The sequence below is a fragment of the Ambystoma mexicanum genome, chromosome 6p (genome assembly GCF_040938575.1).
Source record: "Ambystoma mexicanum isolate Mex_15411 chromosome 6p, UKY_AmexF1_1, whole genome shotgun sequence".
NCBI classification, from domain to species: domain Eukaryota; kingdom Metazoa; phylum Chordata; class Amphibia; order Caudata; family Ambystomatidae; genus Ambystoma; species Ambystoma mexicanum.
The window spans coordinates 517,547,837-517,569,897 of record NC_090935.1 but is presented as its reverse complement, the minus strand read 5'-3'; the positions used below and the strand labels follow the sequence as shown (position 1 = coordinate 517,569,897).

Below are 22,061 nucleotides of genomic sequence, written 5' to 3'. Positions count from 1 at the left end.
CTCAGATACCACTTCAAACTTTCCTCGCATCTGGGGTCCAGCACTCTGTTGAGGTGGCTCAGGCTTGGTCTGTCCTGCTTCAGGGAAGTACGGAGGATCTTCCTGGAGCTCGGGTCCGACTTAAAAGCGATCCACTCGATTTGGTGTTCCTCTCCCTGGCACTTCGGTTCCTGCAGCAGTGGAAGTACAGCCAGCTCCAAGAGGATGTCCAAACGAGTTTGCTTTGGGGTTGGTTGGTCCCACCAACCCAAGGGGAGAAGCGGTCCTCTAGTCGAAAGTAATTTGGAGCTTTAGCACAGCAGCAGGGCTTCACCGGACAAACCAATGGTCCAGGAGTTGCAGCAGGTGTCTCTTCCAAGTTTCTTTGGATTCCTACATCCAGTGGTCGACTGCCTTCCAAGCCAAAAGCCTCGCCTTTTATGCAGATTTCTCCCATTCATTCCAGCCTAGCTGTCAATCACACAGCAGGGTGGCTCTCCTTAACGGACAGCCTGCCGGCCAATCACCATTGGGTGCATTCCTGTAACCAAGGGGATTAAGCACAGGGAGTTTCTGGCACCTCCCTCACTTCCAGCCCCTGACAGACCTACTAGAGCCAAAGGCAGGCTTCACTTGTGAATCCTGCCAAAGACCAAACAAACAAAGGGACCAAACCTGGTTTGGCGTGCAGAGTAAGATCTTTCTGACAAGAAATGGTGAAAACAGAACACCAGGCTATTTTGACAAAATTGGCACCCATGGGTGCCTTACTGCAGCTGCAAACGCAGCCCGTAGTAAAAACACACAATGGTAGTAAACAGTAAACCACTGCCACCAGCCATTAATTGTAGAAAGGGTAGCATAAAAATGCTACATGAGAAACTAGACAAAGGGGATAGTAAGTAACCGCTCCAGCACCCTATTGTAAGATCATGTGTGCTGGGTCTAGAAAGTTACAAAATGTAAGTCAATTTCACTTCATAGGTCTTGGAAACTGTTTCACCAAGAGAAGGTATTCAAACCTTTGGGAAATCTAAGACTTCCCTGTGCCACTGCACTGAATGTGCAGTGTGTCAATTCAGAGATGATGCTTATGGAGTTTGTCAGACTCCAAAGTCAAAAGAAACAGAGTCCATATCGCATAAAAATACGAGATCGTGGGAAAAAGGTCTCTCTCTCCAGGTTAGAGATTAAAGGTCCTAAAGTCTGGCAAAAGAGCTGGGGCTCTCCAAGTTAGAAGGTAATTAGCACATTTCTAAGAATTCTCCCTAACAAGGAAGAAATATGGATCAATAAAATGGATGCATGTCATCAGTTTGAAGAGAGATCACGATGCATTTTTGTGATAGAGATTAAGACTAAATACAGCACTCAGTATTTATTAAGAAATGTTGGATAATAAATTATTAATTTGATAAAGAATATTAAACATCAATGATGCAAAAGGAGAAAACATGACAAACTGATTTTGTGGGGATATTGAAGAGAACTGAATTGAGGAACTCTTATTAAAAATGTCACAAAACTGTTTACAGTGCCAATTCAAAACCCCAGAGAAGTGGAATCAATTGGTGTTGCGTGCTGCAAGATGTGATCCAAGTTGCCAGCCCAAGTACCAAAGAAGTGAAGTGTCACACATGCTTTTTTAAGTTTAAGGAACCTGGAACTAGAGTACACAATATTGCATGCCAAAGTCCAGGTCAAAGAAACTAAAGTTGAGGCATTTGTGTGCATGGTGGTATATATGGTCAAAGTAACAGCCTGTACAGCATATGAACTCAAGACCAAGCCCACAGAACCAGGTTGCTCATCTTGCGTGCTGGTAGATCTGGTCAAGAACAAGATCACGTCTAAAGGAACGCAATCAAATTGTTCATATATAATGCTGGAAAAGATTCCAAAGGACAGCAGAAGAACAGAACTGAAATAAGTTCCATAAATGATACATTGGTTAAGATAACCGGATAGGTCTAGAGTGGTGCAAGTAATCCATCGTCCATATTGGATACTAGCAAAGAAAATTCTGCATCGACTTTCTGTTGACTTTCAATGACTAACTGAAGTGAAGGCCGGGGGGGGGGGGGCTCAAACGTCAGCTATAACTCAAACCACTGGAAGGAAAAATATTTCTTTTGAAGTCTTGACATTGAGAAATAATCACCCAATAAGTAAACTAGGCCGTTCAAAAGGATGCCTTCCACCTATAAGTGTAGAGGTGGAAGGGAACAGAGGGCCTTCTAGAGAATAGTCCTGCCACCAATCACCCCCAACTAATACCCTCTTCCTTTCTGATTAGCCCTAAACTCAAATTACAAAACAAACCACAGTTTTGGAAGAAGCGTAAAAATGGTCCTTAGGAATAGTTCTTAGAAAGCACCAGTTCAGTTGAGCAATTGTTCACCATTTCAAGACCATCAGTTCCGTCCACATGTACCTTTTTTATGAACTCGGAATATGTCCATTTGTTTCTGCTGCTGTCTTCTTAGAGTATTCACAATTGCTATTGCTAGTCGAAGTGCCTCCCTTGGGTACCCATGGGATCTCAACGCATCCACTCTGGCACAAGCTGTAGGGACATGCTCTGAAAAAGATACAGAATGATGAATCAAATGGCCTGAGAAAGTGAAATAGATCCACCCCGAAAACCCTGTTTTCCAAGACCGGAAATGGGTAGGTTTTGTTTTTAACCAAACATCATACCCCAATGAACTAGATGAATACGAAAATGTGCTGTTGAATTGCTTACCGTGCCAAAGGGGCCATCCATGAGAGTCAAAGAGTGAGTTTTCTGTGTCGTCATGGTAACAGTAGTTTGTATACAGGTCACTGCTTATAATGTGCTGCAAGTGGCTATCTTGCCAGTGGAGATCACATGCCTCAATAGCGCGCGTGAACACAGTCCGATGAGGCCTACTCGATGAATCTAAAAAAATGTTACAAAAAGTTAACTACATTAATTCTTTAAACACCTTGTTCTTCCAAATTCCACACCAAGCACACCTCACACACTTGGCCCAAAGTAGGCACCCGAAATTTTAGGGCCATTCTGCAGCAAATGTAACCCAACCCATTGCCCCCGTAGCCCCACCCCCCACACCCCGCCCGCCATCAACCACTTTTGCCATTACACTCAAATTACTTTCTGAATGACCAATTCCTATAAGTGCACAAAGCAAACCACCACTTTGAGACGGCTCAGAGGATGTGATTTTGGGGGTGGGAGAAGTGACCTCGACAGGTAATGTTCTACACATATTAAACTGCAAATTGCAGAACATTTTAGCAAATCCATTGGCTAAAAGGCCACAGCCTTTACAGATTGTTAGCCAATTAGTAAGTTACTTACAATATTACCTACTGTACTCCCAGTCTATAGTCCCCTTACTTTATACACTGACATTCCTACCTATGCGGATAGGACCAGTGCTTTTTAGCCAGCAACAAATAAAATCTCTCAATTTGACTGGTTAGCATAACTACACGCCTAGCCTCGCACCGCCAGTGCTTGACCGTTCGCCTAGACATTACCAGACTCGTGACTATTTATACCAGGTGAATGTGGGCGGCTGTATAGAGGAAGGGGGTGAGGGGAGAAGAACGTGAGTATAATAATCACTAGAGGGAACAGCTTACTCCTACGTCCCATCCCCTTTCCCCCATAATCTTTCGAGATTACCAACCAGGATCACGTGGGGCGGGTGGTGAGGCCCAAGTAGCGGCCCCGACTATCACATCACAATCAAGAGGCATTAAAAACAGACTTGTGCTGCTTTAGCCCTCAATTCATGTGTGTGAAGACCCTGCAAAGGAGCCAAACTGATTGTGCTTTGAAATGATCTGGCTGTATTGGTTGTCTGGCAGCAGAGTCCACACGTAGGACAAAAAAGGCTTGGAGGATCTAACCAACCGAGTTATGTGCAATAGAACAGTGCCCCATGACATCCAAATTGTCAAGGGCAAACTGCCTCTGAAGAGGGATTCAGTAAAATGTTATTTAAGGATATGTCCTGGTAAAAGTGACCACTTTGGGAAACAAGGATGGATGCATTTGCAAAAAAATAAAACGTACCGATCGAACGGCTTTCAGAAAACACAATCTTTCATGCAACAGGAATGATATGCCTTTAGAGTGTGGATTCTGGATGTGCGCTAAATACAAAAGCAGCCCATCCACAAAATGACTTGACTGGAGGACTGGTGCTCAACAGAACGGCAGTTCCTCTAAATTCCTATAGGACGCCAAGGCGGAGAGGTAGCCAAGTCAGTTACAGAAGAGAACCGTCACCAACCTGCAAATCAATGCACCAGTGGCAACACATTTCCACTTTCTCTTGTATTGGTCTCTAGTTAAAGACTTGCAAAATGTCATGATCACCACAGCCCCAGGTTGTCCAAGGCCAACCTCTCCAAGAAGACAAGTGTTGAGGTTGAGGGGAGGGATAAAGAACACAGGGAGGTATACAGAACCAGTAGATGTTGGGGACCACTCCAGAAGGAGATCGGTTCCCCTGCAATGTTCTTGAAGTGAGAAAACCAAATCCTAACTGGCCAACTGTGGACCACAAGAACCATCCTGCAGGACCCTGCGGCTCAAGAGTTCAGTGAATTTGCAATAAGTGAGGAGACGCAAAGCAAGATCAGACCATGCGATGCCCAGGAATGCAAAACCAATCACTGAAGGGAAGCTTCCCCACCCCAGAAAAGAGATCCCAAATCACAAGGGGATGAAGCAACCATTCTGACTACAGCCTGCTGGGAGGATGTCTACCTACTGATTAGGCTCCCCTCTACCCTCCAGAGGATTAAGGGCCTGAAACTATTTGATCACGTATAATTCATTCCCACAGGAACATGGTCAGCAGAAATCTGAGAAGACTGCCTCTCAATTTTTTCACATGGGACATCACTGCAGTGTTATCAGCTAGTTTTTGCATCAAGTTGACTACGATGACAGGTACTTCAATGACTGTATACAGCACCAGATCATTTATGTGAAGCTAGTGCTCCTGCTGGGTCCAAATGAGAATCTGGTGTTTGAAGAAGAGTCCCTTCTGAGAAGAGTTTCTCGTTGATCAGGATGGCAGTGACAGGGGACCCCGCATCAAACAATTGGAAGAACTGCTATACCAGCATAAGTCCATTCTAAAGGAAAAGGAAGGGGCAGCGGGAGGGTATCCTGATCAGTCAATTGAGGGTACACTGATGGGCTCCAAAATAGACACCAGAAGCAGTTGTGTTCTTTTCATTTTAAGCCTGCTGGGAGGGACTAAGCATATACAAGATTTAGCCTAAAGAGTCTGTAGAGCCACTAAGACATGTCTGATTTGGGCATCAAAAATGTATTTTCATGCTCAATGTCCTGAACCATGCCCAAAGTATAGAACTCAGCCCACCCTCATGTCAAAATGACACCAACTAAGGTCAGGGTCTAACAAGAGAACGGTCAGCTTCCTGAGGGATTGAAGACCTGATTGGTCAATATGGTTATTTATAGACACTCTTCAACCTCTTTAAAGCCTCCACCAATGACATTGTGGTGAACTATTAATCTATGCTACACCTCAATGGATACTCATGCACCGAAGTCATCACAAAATATCACTATCGCTTCTACATCACATCATCCAGCCTCACCTTCTCCCTACTACTTTTCCTCTGCAAACAAAGGTTGGGGCCATCAAAGGCCAATCTACAGGTAATCAAGATTACAGTAAAACCTTTGAGGAGACTGACCACTGTGGAGCCATAAACTGTGCATTGGTACCTTGGCCATTATCTAAAATGGCAGACACAAAGACATGCAGCATCACACCCACGATGCAACTTCCAGATAGCGACTGCTTCATGTTTGGAACTGCTTGAAATACCCACGATGTTCAGACTTCACCGCTGCACAAAGCTCATGTCAGTCCTGTGCAGACACTTACCTGGCGAGTCCATTTCTTTAGAACTAGGGAGCCAGGAGAAAAAGCCCTTTGGGCAGGAGGGTTATTCTCTATTCAAAATGTCAGAAGCTTCTGAATTCAAGGACAAGGTAGCTAACCTTACGAATGGAAGGGTAGGAAGCCGGCAAAGGAGGAATAGGAATAGTGAAACTCCACCTGGCTCCGATGTGCCGCCTCTGCAGGTGTAGAGATATCCTCCCCAACCAGATTAGAATGGGGTGGATCAGGCAGGCATTACTTGGGCTTACTTGCAGTAGCGGAAGAAGTCACAGGCATCAGCCCCCTGCTGCTTTCTAAGATGCAAGGGTGAGTTATCACAACTCTCCTGAAAACCTTTGAAGCCATGGAAGGATCTGGATCTCTGCCGATAGAGTGCTTTAGCATGTACCACCAATGACTTGGTGGTCTGCATACCTGTCTAAAAGGACTAACTGGAATGGATAAGATCACAGCACCCAAAGAGGACCACCAAGACTGCCTTGCATGTTGGAATCTAGCTTGGTGGCTAGCACTTATGTAGGTCTGCGAATAAATACCTTGATTAGCATAACTCTGGCAGAGGTAAGGTCTGCTGCAGATTGAAGCAGGTCCTGAGCCACTAACCTCAAAACAACCTGCGTACCATAGGTCTACTTTCTCAGGGAAAGAATTGCTCAAAATCAACCAGCTCCTTCCACAGACTCAGGTTGGATGTCAAAAGAAGAGCAGCAGAGTTATCCTTTCTAAACTGGAGGGACAAGTTCTGGCAGACTGTCAACACATCCAACTGCTTCTTGTCCTTAGTTGAGATGGAGGAGCCTAAGCCAGCAGAAGGCTGTTGCTACCAGAGAGTAGAGGGGATGTCAGGTAATTATTCTCAAATGGCAAGGGACAATAATGGAATCTAGTAACTTTAGGGCTTCAGCCATTACATCACTTTGTACTGGCTCAACAGGCTTTTCGGCTCTCCTTGATTCCAGACTACTGAAAGCACACCAGGGACCAGAGACTCTGGAGTGGGAGTTTCTAGAGACCCATACTTCTCATGTAAAGCGCAGGCCAAGGAAGGACAATCTTCATATTGTCCTCCCCCTTATTCCCTGAATCAGGTACATCCTATGGTGTGGGATAGAGGCGTCTTTGGTGAAAGCTAAAAAGAAGCAACCCGGGGAAGCAGGACCAATTGAATGGGAAGAAGTCACTGGAGCAAGGTCCAGCTTGTAGAGCCCTACCAAGTCTGGCATGAGATCTTGTGTGCAGCAATGGAGCCAACGAGTCGGTGTGGAATTTATTTTATTTAGTTTTACATTTGTAGCAGCGCACAAAGCACATGAGAAACAAGGTGCTAGTTGCAGATGAGCAGGATGGAGGGGGAAGAAAGGGGAGGAGAAGAATGAGGGGGTACAGAAGAAGGAAGACAGTTAATTAAATGGGCAAGTATTGAGAGGTTTTCTGAAGATGTTGAAGGATGGTTCCATTCGCAGGTAGAGGGGGAGCGAGTTTCAAAGCCTGGCAGTAGTGACTGGGAAGCTGGAGCCACTGGCTCTGCTGTGCTTGAATCTGGGAATAAGGTGGTGGCTGCAATGTAAGTAGATTGCAGAGGTATGGACGAGCAGTGTTTGCGAGTCTCTGCGAGAGGTAGGATGGGGCAGAGTTAGCGAGGCAGCGGTGGGAGATGACTTTGATCCTTTCTCTGGTAGGGAAACAGTGGGCATTTCTTCTGGCATCAAAGACGTAGTCATATCTGCAGAAGTCGAGGACAGCAGACAATCTGGAGCTGGAGGTTTCTTTTGGTGGAGCCTCACAAGAATGCATTGCACCAATCAGGTTTTGAGTCCAAGATGGCGCAGGCGATGGTAAGGCGATAGTGGAGAAAGATGGGTTTGCTGGCATTGAGGAGCTTGGATGCATAGGCGGCAATGGAAGCCATGTGGTTGACCTGGCGCGTCATGAGGGTGGCGTCTAGGTAGATACCCAGTGTCTTTACCGCTGGTGAAATGGTGTGACCGTCTATGGTGAATTCCTTACAGGCAGGATCCAGTTTACCATGGTGGGCTGGAGTACGAACAAGTAGGCGGTCTGTTTTGTCATCGTTTAGACAAAGGAGGTGGGTGGCCATCCAGGTTTGGCTAGATTCACAGATAGGGTTTACATTAATGGTGTGCGCCTGAAAGATAGATGAGGATTTGGGTGTCATCACCATAGTTTATTTACGTGATTCCGAGAGAGCCCAGGTGGTTGAAGAGGGGTTTAGTGTAGACATTGTATAGGGTAGGGGAGACACGGGAGCCTTGAGGTACACCACAGCAGGTGAGTTTGGAGGGAGCAAGACTCTAGAGGATCTGTTTGCCAGGAAGGAAGCTATCCATGTGCTTGCTTCGGTAGAGACGAGGGCGGAAGAGGAGATGGTGGCACAAGGTTGCTCGGACTACGAGGTCAAATGTGGCTGAGAGGTCTACGAGTAGGAGGAGGGTAAGATTACCCGAGTCTCTGAAGTGATCAGGTTGGTCTTTCAGTTCAAGTAAAGTGGATTCAGTGCCGTATCCAGGGTGACATGCCAATAGTAAGGGGCTAAGGACGTTATGTTGTTCCAGAAATTGTTCAATTTGGAGGTAGACCGCTCTGTCGATAATTTTAATGGAGGAAGGGGACAGCGATGGGCCGGTAGTTAGTTGGGACAAGTGAGGCTTTTGTGAGTAGCAGAGAAACCCAGGATTCTTTGAGGGAGCGGGGAGGGCGCAGGAGGCGAAAGAGGCATTGATTGCAGTGATGTGTTAAGAGGTTCAGCACATTCTTTGATTGGGCAGGGTAGATATCACTTTTGCAACTTGAGGGTTTAAGGCCTTTTAAGAGGTTGGTGACTGTTTTTCTGCGACAGACTAGAAGTTGGCAGTTGGCGGAGAACTGGGGTGTGGTGTCAGGGGGCGATGGGATTTGAGGTTTGGCATCAGTAATGGGCAATTTGGACTTCACCTTTTGCTGCAAAGTGATTTTGCCTAGGAGGGCATCCTGCACATTGCTGCACCAAAGGTCATTTTTTTAAAATAATGGTAGAGGGTGAGGTGAAAGATGTTTCCAATTGGCCTAGAATAGAGTTCACAGTAATTTGAGTTAGAGGCAGCAATTTTATTGTTTTAGAGGGTAGCTTTGGCTGTAGGTATGGCTTGCTTGTACTCTTGAATTTCTAGTGGTTGTAATAGTTTTGCGTCATGCAGCCTCTGTGGCTCGTTTTCTGGTACCGAGAGACTGGAGGTCAGGGGTGAACCATGAGTTAGTGCACTTGGTGCTTTTTGGTTTGCACGGCTTCAGTGGGGCAAGTGTCTTGACCGCATAGGGGAGCAGGGCATTGTAATGGTAAATAAGGGTGTTGATGTCGGGAGGGAAGTAAGGGCTAGCTGCGGAATGGGTAGGAGTCGGTCACTGGCGAAGTTGCGGGTACAACGCAATGTAGTTGTGGGGATGGCGAAGGCAATGATATTGTGTTATGGGCATGGTGCGTTTGAGATGATGGTGATGTTGCAGTGGTGGTCTAGGATCCAGTAAAGTGTACGTTCTAGAGTATGTGTGTGGGAGTGAGGACCTGTTGGGTGCAGCCTAGAGCTGAGGTGGCATTAGTGAGGGATATGGCATCTGTCTCCAGGTTCTTTATAGCCGAGGTTGAGGTCACCCATAAGGAGAACCTTTATATTAGGCTTGAGGCAGGAGGAGAGGAGATGTGAGCGATCATCTTAAAAGGAGGAAGGCAGGATGGCCGGGAGGGGGTGAGGGGGGGGGCAGTAGATGACATCGATAGATATGGTGGAGTTGAGTTGGGGGAAGAGGGAGTTTAGCAGAGCAGTTTGCAATTGGGCAGGGGGCTTGAGGATACCGAACCGATGGGTATGGTGTCCCAGTGGAGTGTGACACCCCTGCCTTTGTTTGCGATCCTCTCGCAACGGATTATGGCATAGGCAAGGGGTATGGCGATGGGTCAGGGATGTGTGATGGAGAGGACTGCATGCAGAGCGGTATGTTCCTTGTGGGTAGGGGAGTGGGGGCAGAAGGGTGGAGGCAATGACAATGAAGGGTGGGCTGGAAAGGACATGAGGTAGGCAGGAGAATTGGAAAGAAGTAGGTAGGGTGTGGGTATGAAGGTAGTGCAGGACAGTGTAGACCGGGAGGTACATTAGTAGCATTGGCTCACCTTTACCCGAGAGGTGGTAAGGGAGGATAATTAGGCTGGTCAGGAGTGTGGATGCAGGGGTGGCAGAGAGCAGAGCTGGATGCCGGCTAATCCGGCTTTGACAGGCAGAGAAAGGCAATGACTGCCTTGTGTGCTGGCTTTTGGTGTAGGCCGGCTGCACCTGCCAGCTTGTTCGTTGGTCCCGGGTAGAAACGGATTGCAGCCAATCATAGCAGTGCTCGGATGGACCCAGGGGGCTGCCGAGAATTAACACTGCTGCATCGGGTGTTCAGCAGGCTGGGCGACTGGTACAACCAGGCAGGTTGAGTCCTGGCTTCAGTGTTCTTCACAGGGACAGGCAAAGACCGGCAATGTCCTACTACTTGGGGGGGTAAGAGCTAGCCTTTCCTCATTGGAGCTTTTGTTAGTGCCTGGAGAAGGGCAGGGAGGCTTACTGAACACTGTAGTGGAGTCCATGTCAGAACACAGATGCTCTAAGGCAGGGACTAGAGCAGTGTGGCTTTTGTGGAAGAGCAAAGTGATCGAGAAAATTAAAGATACAGTCTGGCTAGACACTGTAGTGGCACATTGTCTTGGGATCCCAGATGCAGGTCTGGTCCCCCCCAGCCCCAATAAAAATAAATAAATTTAAAAAAAATACCTCTGACTTGACAGCATTGAAATGCAACCAATTGGCTCAAACCATACAGTCAGACGGAACGAAACCAGCAGAAATGCATAGGACGATGTGCATGCCTACGTATACAGAATTTGAGATCTAAATCCACTTTCGCCACCCACGCACTCCAGAAAGACTGCTAGAATTCAATTCGGAATGAGAACCAATGGCACTGCATATAATAAAATTGAAGCACACAATTGTCTTCAGTGAGAAATCCACCAAAGAAAATGTTGGTAGTCCCAATAAACACATGTTTCAAAGCCCTGTGTTACGAACACCAATGTTGAGCTTTCCCAGTTCACTCTGGTTCAGTATTTTTAGCACTCCTAATAATGAACACGAGATGATTAAAAAGACAAATGTCCCACCTTGATTGGCATGTGCACCTTGAGGCAACGCATTGGTTAAATTGGGCAGCTCATTGCCATGGTTGCCATCTTCCCAGGGACAAACATCAACGCTGTTCCACTTTCTCAGCTGCTTCAGCCAGCTAGCCTTCTGCTCCACCTTGCAATGGGGATTTAGGACTATGCACATCCACAACGCACCTGATAAAGAATGATTAAGTATTAGTGTTGCACATTAAAGCCAGATCCTAATATGCAAAAATACCAATCTTTGCTGAGCCAAGAGAACATGCAAGTTAATTGATTATTCTTAATTTGTTGCATGCAATTTAATGCAGACTGACATTTAGTTAAAAAAAATAGTTGCAATACAATGCAAAGCAAAATAAAGATTTTCCATAATAACTCACTAGAAAGTCTTAATTCTATTAAAGACTCGGAGGCAAGCATTATGCTTCTCTTTCTTTTTATTCGACAATAAAGAAAAGAGCTCAGCAGCAAGAGATTTGTGCACCAAAAGTGAAAGTGCCATGAGTAATGTGCAGAAAACGGGTGCACCAAATATATATAATAAACATAGCAATATAACAGTAATATCTTAACATAAAAGGTAAGAGTCTGAAGAAAACTACATTTCCCAGGGAGCTTGGCTCCAGTTCATTTTGATGCCATCAACACGTGACCTAGTCCACCAATAGTAGTTCAGATCCCCTGCATAAACAGTCCTAAACATGTTGACACTTCCTCTTTCTGGGCTGCGAACTTGGCTGTCCATAGTAGGAGATAATTGTAGCTAACTTGAAGAAGAACTTGTCTCGGGCCGAGATCAGGCGGACTTGTCTGCAGGCGTGGTCAAGAAAAAGGAAAATGTTCGTCTCTTGTATATGACAACCCTAGATCCCTTATCAGGGTGGGAGAAAATCTTGTAGTTATTCCGATAGGGTACATGTAAATTTCAGAACATTAATCTTTTCATTACATCTTTAATTAACATCAGGTAACATGCTGTTATTTTCTCTCCGGGTGGGATAATGCTCGCCTCCGAGCCTTTAATAGAATAAAGATTTTCCATAATAACTTACTAGAAAGTCTTAATTCTATGTCAAGACCGGAGGCTCCCATTATGCTTGTTTAAAGCTTACTTACCACAATAGATGCCGGCTGATCTACTGGCTTTAGGTAGAATGGTTTTAAAACTGACTCACTAGCCCAGTCTGCCATCCTCATGATATCTTCTAGGCGAACTCTTGCCTGAAAGGCTGGAGACCGTGGCTCCTGAGTGGGCTCCGAAATGCTTGGTGTCTATCCCTGCTTGAGCTAGCGTCCACCGGACCCAACGTGCTAAGGTCGGTGCTGATACTGCTTTGTGCGGTTTACGCAGAGCGATCAGTAGCTGCCCGTTAGGGGAGGTTCTGAGTGGAGCCGTCTTTTCTTCGTAGACTTTCAAGCATTTAATCAAGCAGAGCTTCGGTTGATCTCTAAAGGCGGGATAGGAAATCGCCCTGGAATTACACTTTGTTCTTCTACGAATATGGAATACAATGCCATCAGGAGAAAAGGTTCTGCCTGCTAGATCTAGAGCTCTGATGTCTGAGACTCTCCTGCAGTAGGCCAAGCAGAGTAGAGTAGTGAGTTTGCCAGATAGGGCTGTACGCGATAGTTCTTCGTAACTAGGCCATGCCAAAAAAAGGTTCAGTACTTTATTAACGTCCCAAAGCTTGTCATAGCGAGCTGGAGGTCGGACGGTAAGCCTTACACCCTTGAGCAACCTGCAGACGAGGTGGTGTTCTCCTGCTGGTACTCCTTGGATAAGGTCATGACCTGCCGAAATTGCTGAACGGTAGGCGGTCACAGACCTGTAGGCGAGCCCTTTTTCCGCTAGGGATGCTAGAAAATTAAAAATCTCTTCTACAGGTGCTGAAATTGGATGTAATCCTTTCTTACGACACCAGGAGCTCCAGATGCTCCAAGAGTTGGAATATCTCTTCCGGGTACTAGGAGTCCAGCTCTCTTCGATAAGGTTGATCGCTTTGTGAGACATGCCTGGGACTCTCCATCTTGACCTGAAATCCTCCAGGCTGCTAAGGTCAGATCTGTTGAGTAGGAGAGGATGACGTTGACCTGATGGATCTAATAGGAGATCCGGAAACTGGGGTAGTAGGATTGGAGAATCCATAGAAAGTTCCAGAAGAACTGGATACCAAGTCCAAGATGTCCAGACCGGCGCTATAAGTATAAGATTTGCGTGCTCCTGACGGGCCTTCGACAGGGTCCTCGCTATCATAGTGAAAGGAGGAAAGGCATACAGTATTCCCTGAGACCATGACTGTAAGAATGCGTCTGTTGCAGCTGCTGCTGGATCCGGCCTCCAGCTGTAGAAAGCTGGTAGTTGGGAGTTGAGTCTGGAAGCAAAGAGGTCTATGGACATCGATCCCCAGATCTCCTGAAGGCGGAGGAAAATCTCTGTTGATTCTCCAATTGCCGTAATCGGTCGAGTGGCGTGAGTACCAGTCCGCTACTGCATTTGAGAGGCCAGGAAGGTACTCCGCTGTAACTGAAATCTGGTGATCCAGATAGAAATGCCAGAAGTCTTTGGCTAATTCTGTTAGGGGTCTCGACTTGGTGCCGCCCAGATGGTTGATGTGTCTTACCGCTGAGATGTTGTCCATCTTTAGTAAAATACAGCAACTCGCTTTGTCTTTGGCAAAAGAGCGCACTGCAAAGGAACCTGCAAGAAGCTCTAGACAATTGATATGAAGGTCCAGCTCCTGTGGGGACCAAGTCCCTCCCGTGGCTATGGGACCGCATCTCGCTCCCCAACCGGAGCGACTGGCAGCCGACTTGATAATATCTGGAGCGGAGCCGAAGATGGCTCTGCCGTTCCAGGCTTCCAGGTGAGAGAGCCACCAGTTGAGCTCTGTCCTCGCTTGAGGAGACAGTGTCAGTAGTTGAGAATAAGAAAGGTTTCTCCTTAAGTGTTGGCCTTTAGTCTTTGCAGCTCTCGATAGTGAAGAGGGCCGGGAAATATTGCTTGGATGGAAGATGAAAGTAGCCCTATCACTCTTGCTAGTTCTCAAAGGGAGAACATGTTCTTCTGTAAGAGTCTGCGTATTTCTCTTTTGGTATAGTGAATCTTGGCTGATGGGAGTCGAAGCTGCGAATTCTGTGTATCCACTATGAATCCTAGAAATTCTATATTTTTGGATGGAAGTAGAACTGACTTCTCCCAGTTTATAAGAAAACCTAGGCTGTGTAGCAAGTTTATTGCTAGTTTGGTTTGTTTCTGAACTAACTCCTGTGATTGGGCCATGAAAATAATGTCGTCTAAATAAATTATGAGACGGACACCTTGCTCTCTTAATCGAGCTACTACAGGTTTTAAGAGTTTGGTGAATACCCAAGGTGCCGAAGAGAGTCCGAATGGGAGACTTGTGAATTCCCAATCTCGGTTTCTCCAGGAGAATGTGAGGTAACTGATGTGTGTTTGATGAATCGGTACTGCGAGTTAAGCGTCTTTTAAGTCTAGGCGCATAAGCCAGTCGTTCGGTCTGAGAAGATGGGAGCATGTGTATACCTTCCATTTTGAAATGGCGGTAAAGGATGAACTAATTGAGCGCTCTGAGGTTTATGAATGGGCGCACTTTTTGCTTCCTGCGTACCAGAAAAATGGGACTGAAGAAGCCTGTAACGCTCACCTGGTTCCCACGGGGGCGCTGGTCTAGTCTGGATTGCTGTGGCCTCTTCTAGCGTGGACCCGGAACACCGATTGGACAGGACCTCCAAATCGTGCTTGCCTGGCCCGTAGGAATATCCTTCTGCAGATGAGAAAGGGGATTAACAGTCTGCAGAATAGTGCGCTAGCTCCACCCTTTCCCCCTTCCCCCTTCGTTCCTCTCGAACTTCCTCCAAACCCCGGTTTAAGCTCACCTTATGGTTTGGAAGGATGAACTCTCCAACCTGCTTCTGGTGCAGGGGCGCGTGTTCGTCCAGTTACTTCACTGGTTTTCAGAATGGCGCTGGCAAAATCCACTTGACTTTCCTGAGCGATGCGCCGTAAGTATGAAAGTTCAAAGTTCAAGTGAGGCCCCCTTTATGTTGTCTTTCTAATCTGTGATCTGTCCTTTATTTCAGGTGCAGAATGAAGGCCATGCGTCGAGGGGTTAAACTGCCGAGGTGAGTAGTGATGAGGGCGATCCCTCTAAATGTCCTCATCATTCCCCAGAAATGTCTCTTGTGCTTTCCCCATAGGGGCCAGGGTACGGTACCTGCCAACGGGGCGGCGCTGACCCGAAATGTGGAAGAAAAGCCGGTAAGTATTATGGCTGTTAATCAGGCTTTCCTTCTGTGTTCCTTCTGCTCACCTTTTGTTTCTTCCTCTCTCCCCTAGGTGCAGAGATGTGGCGTCCGATGCTGACAGCCGCGATGGAGCCGGGAGATGTCTCGAGGACAGGTGAGTGAAGCGTGGCGCTGCAGCGAGCAACGCAATGCTTTTAAATGGAAGTCTTTCTTCAGGGATGCTGGCGAGAAGATTCCGGATGCAGGTAAGAAGTTTGAAATAGTCCTTGGTTTTCACCTTTCTCTTCTCTTCCTTCCTTCCTTGCAGGTCTTCCAGGTTCGAGGCGGGCGTGGCTGGAGTCCAGGAGCAGGAGCAGACACGGTGAGCGTTAAGCTGCAGGAAGCAGAACAACGCGAAACATGAGCTGCTGTCTGGGCGTGGCTTAAATAGCCTCCAAAGAAGTCCCAGGTATGTATCCTTTCCCAACTAGGTATGTATCCTTCCCTGGCCACGCCCGAGTGAAAAAATAGTCCCTATGAAAAAAATAGTCCCTTTCAGGTCTCAGGGAGGCCTGAAGCGTGCAGCATGGTCTGCATCAGGTAAGTGCACAAAACACCTCCCTTTATGAGCCTGGCACCTATGGCGCCAGGACTGAGTCCAAAGAGCCCCTATAAGGGGCTGCTGGGCTTTTAGCCGAGGGCATGATGCCTGCTTCCGGGGGTGCTGGGCCTGGCCTGGTGCTCCGGGGGTAGGCATCATGACAGCACTCCCCCACCCCCCCTTCTCCCCCCCCCCCCCCCCCCCGAGGCCCCTCCCAAGGTCGTTCGCTCTGGAGGTTTCGGTTTGTTTGGGAAATTCAGATGGAACCTTTTTACCAGCCGAGGTGCATGTACGTGATCAGTGGGTTCCCAAGACCTTTCCTGAGACCTGTACCCTTTCCAATCAATTAGATAGAAAAGTTTTGATTTTGAGATAATAGAATCCAAAATGTTCTTCACCTCGAATTCAGGCTCCCCATCTATCTGAATCGGCTCTGGTGGCTTTGTTAATCTGGTTCCTGGGTGCACTGGTTTCAAAAGTGACACATGAAAAACGGGGTGAATCCGCATGTTAGCTGGTTGTAGATAGAGCTTGACTGCCACTGGGTTGATTATAGCTTTGATCGAGTAAGGGCCTAAATACCTTGGATTAAATGTTCGAGGCCCCTTGAGTGATAGGTGTTTGGTAGCCAACCATACTTGATCCCCTATTTGGTATGGAGGCGCCTCTCTTCGATGCAGATCCGCATTCTTTTTGTATTTCCCTTTTGCATGTTGCAAATGTGCAGTTGCATCATTGAAGGCTTGAGTAATCGTAGAATGCAAATGGTCCACTGCGGGCATTTCCAAGGCTCAGAGGTGAGTCCAAGTCTGAAGTACGAGGGTGATGTCAATATAGGGTATAAAAGGGGCTCTGACCAGTTCGAGTGTATCGAGTTATTGTATGCATATTCTGCCACCCATAAAATGTCCTTCCAGTTACCCTCCGATTGGTGCAACATACATCGTAGATATTGTTCAAGGGTCTGGTTCGTTCTCTCCGTCTGACCATCGGTCTGTGGGTGGTGGCTGGTCGAGAGTCTTACGTCGATTTGTGCCAGTTGACAACACTTTTTCCAAAAATGAGAAATAAACTGGCTTCCCCGATCGGAGACTAGTATGGACGGGAATCCATGCAAACGGATGATATTTTCGAGGAATTCTTTGGCAAGAACAAAGGCTGAAGGTAATCCTTTCAACGGAATAAAGTGGGCCATTTTGGAAAATAAATCCACCACGACCAGAATAGTATTGTAACCATTACAAGAGGGCAGGTCCGTGATAAAATCTAGTGACAGGGTGTGCCAAGGTGCTGGTGGAATGTCTAAGGGCTGAAGAAGATCGGCGGGTCTTGTCTTTTGACATTTGATTTGGGCACAAACTCCACAGGACATCACGAAAAATTTAATATCCTTTCGACAGGAAGGCCACCAGAATTGTCGTTTAACCTTTTCCTCCGTTTTGGCAATGCCAGGATGTCCTTCCATCAGGGTATCATGATGACGGGAAATAACCAGTTCTTGCAATTCCTTTTCTGGCAAAAATAAGCGTCCTTGGAAGTAAGGTAAGCCATCCTTGACTGAAAAGTTAGACCCCTTTTTGATCCAATCCTGCAAGGCTGAAGAGTCCAGGAATTGTTTCACTCGTGCTTGAATGTCTTCAAGGGTTTGTAAAGTGGTTATCCCCAAAATTCTTTGTTCGGGAATTATCGGCACAGGTTCTGAGTTTGTGTCTATTTCTTCCATTCCAATTCGGGATAGAGCGTCCGCCTTACCATTCTTATAGCCGGGGCGGTAGGTGATTACAAAATCGAACTCAGCAAAGAACAAAGCCCATCGGAGCTGTCTAGATGATTGAGCCTTGGCAGTTTTCAAATATTGTAAATTTCGGTGATCAGTGATCACGGTGATGGTATGCCGGGCGCCGAGGAGATAATGCCGCCAAGCCTTGAAGGCGGACTTAATGGCTAATAGTTCCTTATCGATGATCGCATAATTTATCTCCGGCGGCGAGAACTTTCTGGACCAAAATGCTACGGGGTGCAGTTGGTTGGTTTCAGGGTCTCTCTGAGACAGGACAGCTCCCATGGCTAAGCTGGACGCGTCGGTTTCGACTATATATGGGAGATCGGGACGCGGGTGCTTCAAAATAGGTGCGGCCGTGAACTTAGCTTTCAACTCCTGAAAGGCCTGTTCGCTTCCTCGGTCCATTCAAAAAGTTTATTTTTTCGCAAGAGTGCAGTTGTCATGATCTCTGCTTCCAAAAGGTCAGGGTTTTCCCAACTCCCTTGGAAGCAGATCCATAACCCAGGTTCTGAGTGCCAACCAGTCCCAATTGGGACCTTTTGGACCCAGTCCTGGCGCCAGTGGCACCAGGCTCATAAATATGCCCAGTCCCAGCGCTGGAAGCGCCGGGCTCATAATGCTTGGGTGGACTTACCTGCAGCAGACCATGCTGCTTACTTGCCTGCCAGTTGAGCCTCTGATCCTCTTCTGTTTGGAACTACTTTTCCTGTTGGGTGGGGCAGGAGCCACTCCCTAGATTCAGAACACTGGAACTCTTCTGGAAAGAAGGAACTCTTTTCTTACCTAGGCGTGGCTGTGGAAGGAGATACCTAAGCACTACAGGAGGCTATTTAAACCACACCCGATGGATGAATCTTGCTTTGCGTTATTCTGCATCCTCTGCAGCAGAACGCTCATCGTGTCTTCTGCATCTGATCCTGGGCCTAAGGAAAAAGGCTTACCATCCTGAATCCAGTCTTCAGCAACACCTATAAAGACAAGAAAGAACAGGTTAGCATTACGGCCTTCAGTGACAGCTCTTCACTTACCTGGGCCATCGGCTGTCACCAACGCCTCGCGCTGCATTCCGGCATCTGAAAGACAAAGGCTTACCTACTCTTCGTGCGCTCCGGAGGTCTTCACACTGCATTCCGGCATCTGAAAGACAAAAGCTTACCAACTCTTCGCACGCTCCGGAGGCCTTCGGCGCTGCATCCCGCATCTGAAAGACAAAACAAGGTGCGTTTAAAGACATTGGGGAACTTTAATACTCACGTGCCATTACTCCTTTCCACATCTAACCCAGTGGGTATTCCGGCACCCTGCAGCCGCTCCGAACTTGTACCTGCAAAATAAAAGGACAGTTAGAGCGCATCGTGAAGCGGGCAACAAGCGCTTACTTACGTGCTTTCAGGCGCTTCTATTCATCACACGGGCTCCATCTTCAACTCACTTCAGCCCGTCATCCGCCATCGCCGGAACCCTGCAAAACAAGAAACATCATTACTAAAGACTTTAAAGACATTAGAATTACTCGAAACTTACCGTTCGTGCAGTAAACGACGGACAGCAGTCCTCTGAAGTCAAGAGGCCTGCTCCCCTTATCCAGTGAAGAAACTGGTTACAGCACCCTGCCCCGAGGCAGATGGAGAGCACGGCGTTCACTTACGTAAGGTGAGAGCGTTAACCTTTGGGGTTCTACAGGCGAAGAGAAAGGGAAGAAGAGAGACATTCAATAACCCAGTTCCTTAATCCCATATTTTCTATCTGCAGACATCTTACCCTTCTAGTCAGACATACAGTGCACAGAGGGCCAGCCCAAAGAGCCAGCCGTGTGTTACACATCACCTTTGAAATACGGTATACGCCCAGTCAAGACCGGCGCCTCTACGGGAATCAGGTGAGCGTTACAGCAGTGATGGGTTGCACCACACGTGAAAACTCTGGGATAAACCTGCGATAAAAGTTGGCAAAACCAAGCATGCTTTGGACACCTTTCACCGAACTAGGTGATGGCCATTTGAGGATGGCATCCACTTTCCGTGAATCCATTCGGACCCCTTTAGGTGTCAGGATGAATCAGAGAAACTCAACCTCGGTGGTATGGAAAACACATTTTTCCAGCTTGGCAAACAGTTTGTGCTGGCGCAGTTTCTCTAGGACGGCTCTGACATGCTTTCTGTGATCAGATTCCGAAGAGGAGTACACAAGAATGTCATCGATATACACGACAACACAGACATCGATGAGTTCCCGAAGGACATCGTTCATGAAGAATTGGAAGGCTGCAGGCGCGTTGCACAACCTGAAACGCATCACCTGGTATTCGAATAGTCCATATTTTGTACGGAAGGTCGTTTTCCATTCGTCACCTTCTTTTACTCGTACCAGATAAGCCCCCCGGAGATCTAACTTGGTGTATACGCAAGCGTCCTTCACCTGGTCAAGGAGTTCAGGGATCAGAGGCAGAGGGTAACGATTTTTAACAGTTATCTGGTTCAATGCGCAGTAATCGATACAAGTTCTAAGGTCGCCTTCTTTTTTAGGCACGAAGAACAAAGCTGAGGATGCCGGGGACTTTGACGGGCGAATGAAACCATTGGCTAGGTATTGATCTAAATATTGTTTCAAATGCAGATTCTCTGGTTCAGTAAGGGCGTAAATCCTGCTACAAGGGGGTTGTGCACCGGGCACCAGATCGATTTGGCAATCGTACGATCTGTGGGGAGGTAACGTGTTGGCCTGTTCCTTTTGGAAGACGTCCTGAAAGTCTTGGTACTCTGGAGGTAGTCGCACGGGGACAGAGGTTACTGATGCTAGATTAATCTTTGGATTTTCTGGGTAGCAGGTTTGTGCACAATCCGGGAAGGTTATTCTCTTCGCTCGCCAATCAATTTGAGGATTATGTGTCTCTAACCAAGGGATTCCGAGAATAAGCTGAAACTGTGGAGCCTTGATTACATCAAACACAACTGCCTCCCGATGGCCATCCGGACCTACAAGTGTCACCTCAGCTGTGGAATGTGTTACCGGTCCAGAGGCAATTTCGGTTCCATCTACTGTGGTGATCACATCTTTGTTGGTTTTAGGACTTGGAGGGAGGCTTATCCTAGAGACCAATTCTCGATCCACATAGTTTCCTATAGCCCCGCTATCGATGTATGCCTTTATAGCATACAACAGTTTAGGCTGTTCCGGATCTACGAGGACCATTGGCACAATGAAATGCGAGGTCTGAGAGTTAGTTTTCAAGCTCGGCAAGCGGACCCCTACGCTTGCCGGGCATGGTCGTTTCCCGATACAGAGTTTCCATGGATTTTATCAGCGGCTCCTACCACCTTCTTGGGCGGCTTAACCGGGCAATCTCATAGAAAGTGTCCAGAGGACCCACAATAAAGGCATAATTGCATCTGTCGTCTTCTTTCCCGTTCTTTTTGAGTTAGGGGTCCTTTAACACCTCCGATTTGCATAGGCTCCGAGGCATCAGCCCCCTTGGGGTTAGCGTGGGTCTTGGCCAACACCCGGGTTTCAAACTTGGACCGATCTGCTTTTCTGTTTTGCAGCCTGTGATCCATTTGGACCACTAAGTCTATATATTCAGTGCATTCTTGGGGCGGATTTACAACTTGTGCCAGGACATCTTTAAGTTCTCCGCGTAGACCTCGATAGAATAACGTGATTCTTTTATCCTCTGGCCAACCAGTTTCCACAATTAGTCTATTGAAGGTTGCAATGTAGGATAGAAGATCTTGATTGCCCTGTCGCAGAGATAGAAGTTCGTCATCCAGAGCCTGTCCCTGGGAGTGTTGAGCAAATAACCTTTCCATGCTTGTTTGAAATCCTTGAAAATCACAAAGAATCGGGTCATCTTGAGTTACCAGTGGGACTGACCAATCGGCAGCACAGCCGCTGAGATATGACAACACAAAGGCTACCTTGGTCTGATCATTAGGGAAGGCCCCAGGTCTGCATAGGAAGTGCAAACGACACTGATTCATGAATACGGCGAATCGTTTGGGGTCCCCAGCAAAGCGTTCAGGTGGGGCCAGCGGCATGTTTCCAGGTAGATTAATCTGCACCGGGTTACTGGAAACCACAGGAGCGGGGTTCCCCCGGAACCGGATAAAGGAGTTTGTCCAGCTTGACCTTGCAAAAGCTGTCTAGCCAGGTCATCAGCTCTATCCTTTATTACAATCAATTCCCTCCTGAGGGCACTAGTCTCTTGATGAGCGGCGTGTACTTCGGCCCGTAATTCCCCCAGTAATTGGGCCAACTGGTCAGTTTCAGAAGTTTCCATAGCGCCTGGGTGGGAATTTGTAGGAAGGCTTT

The 22,061-nt window shown here is 47.3% G+C and overlaps 1 protein-coding gene across 1 annotated transcript in view; it reads right to left on the bottom strand.

Moving 5' to 3' along the window:
• ZSWIM6 (zinc finger SWIM-type containing 6) overlaps positions 1–22,061 on the bottom strand; it is a 402,232-nt gene that overhangs the window by 112,548 nt on the left and 267,623 nt on the right. The window contains exons 5-7 of the mRNA XM_069627333.1: positions 11,116–11,295; positions 2,726–2,902; positions 2,414–2,560 (exon numbers count right to left, since the gene is read on the bottom strand). Coding sequence (XP_069483434.1) covers positions 2,414–2,560; positions 2,726–2,902; positions 11,116–11,295 — 504 coding nt within the window. The remainder of the gene's footprint in view (positions 1–2,413; positions 2,561–2,725; positions 2,903–11,115; positions 11,296–22,061) is intronic.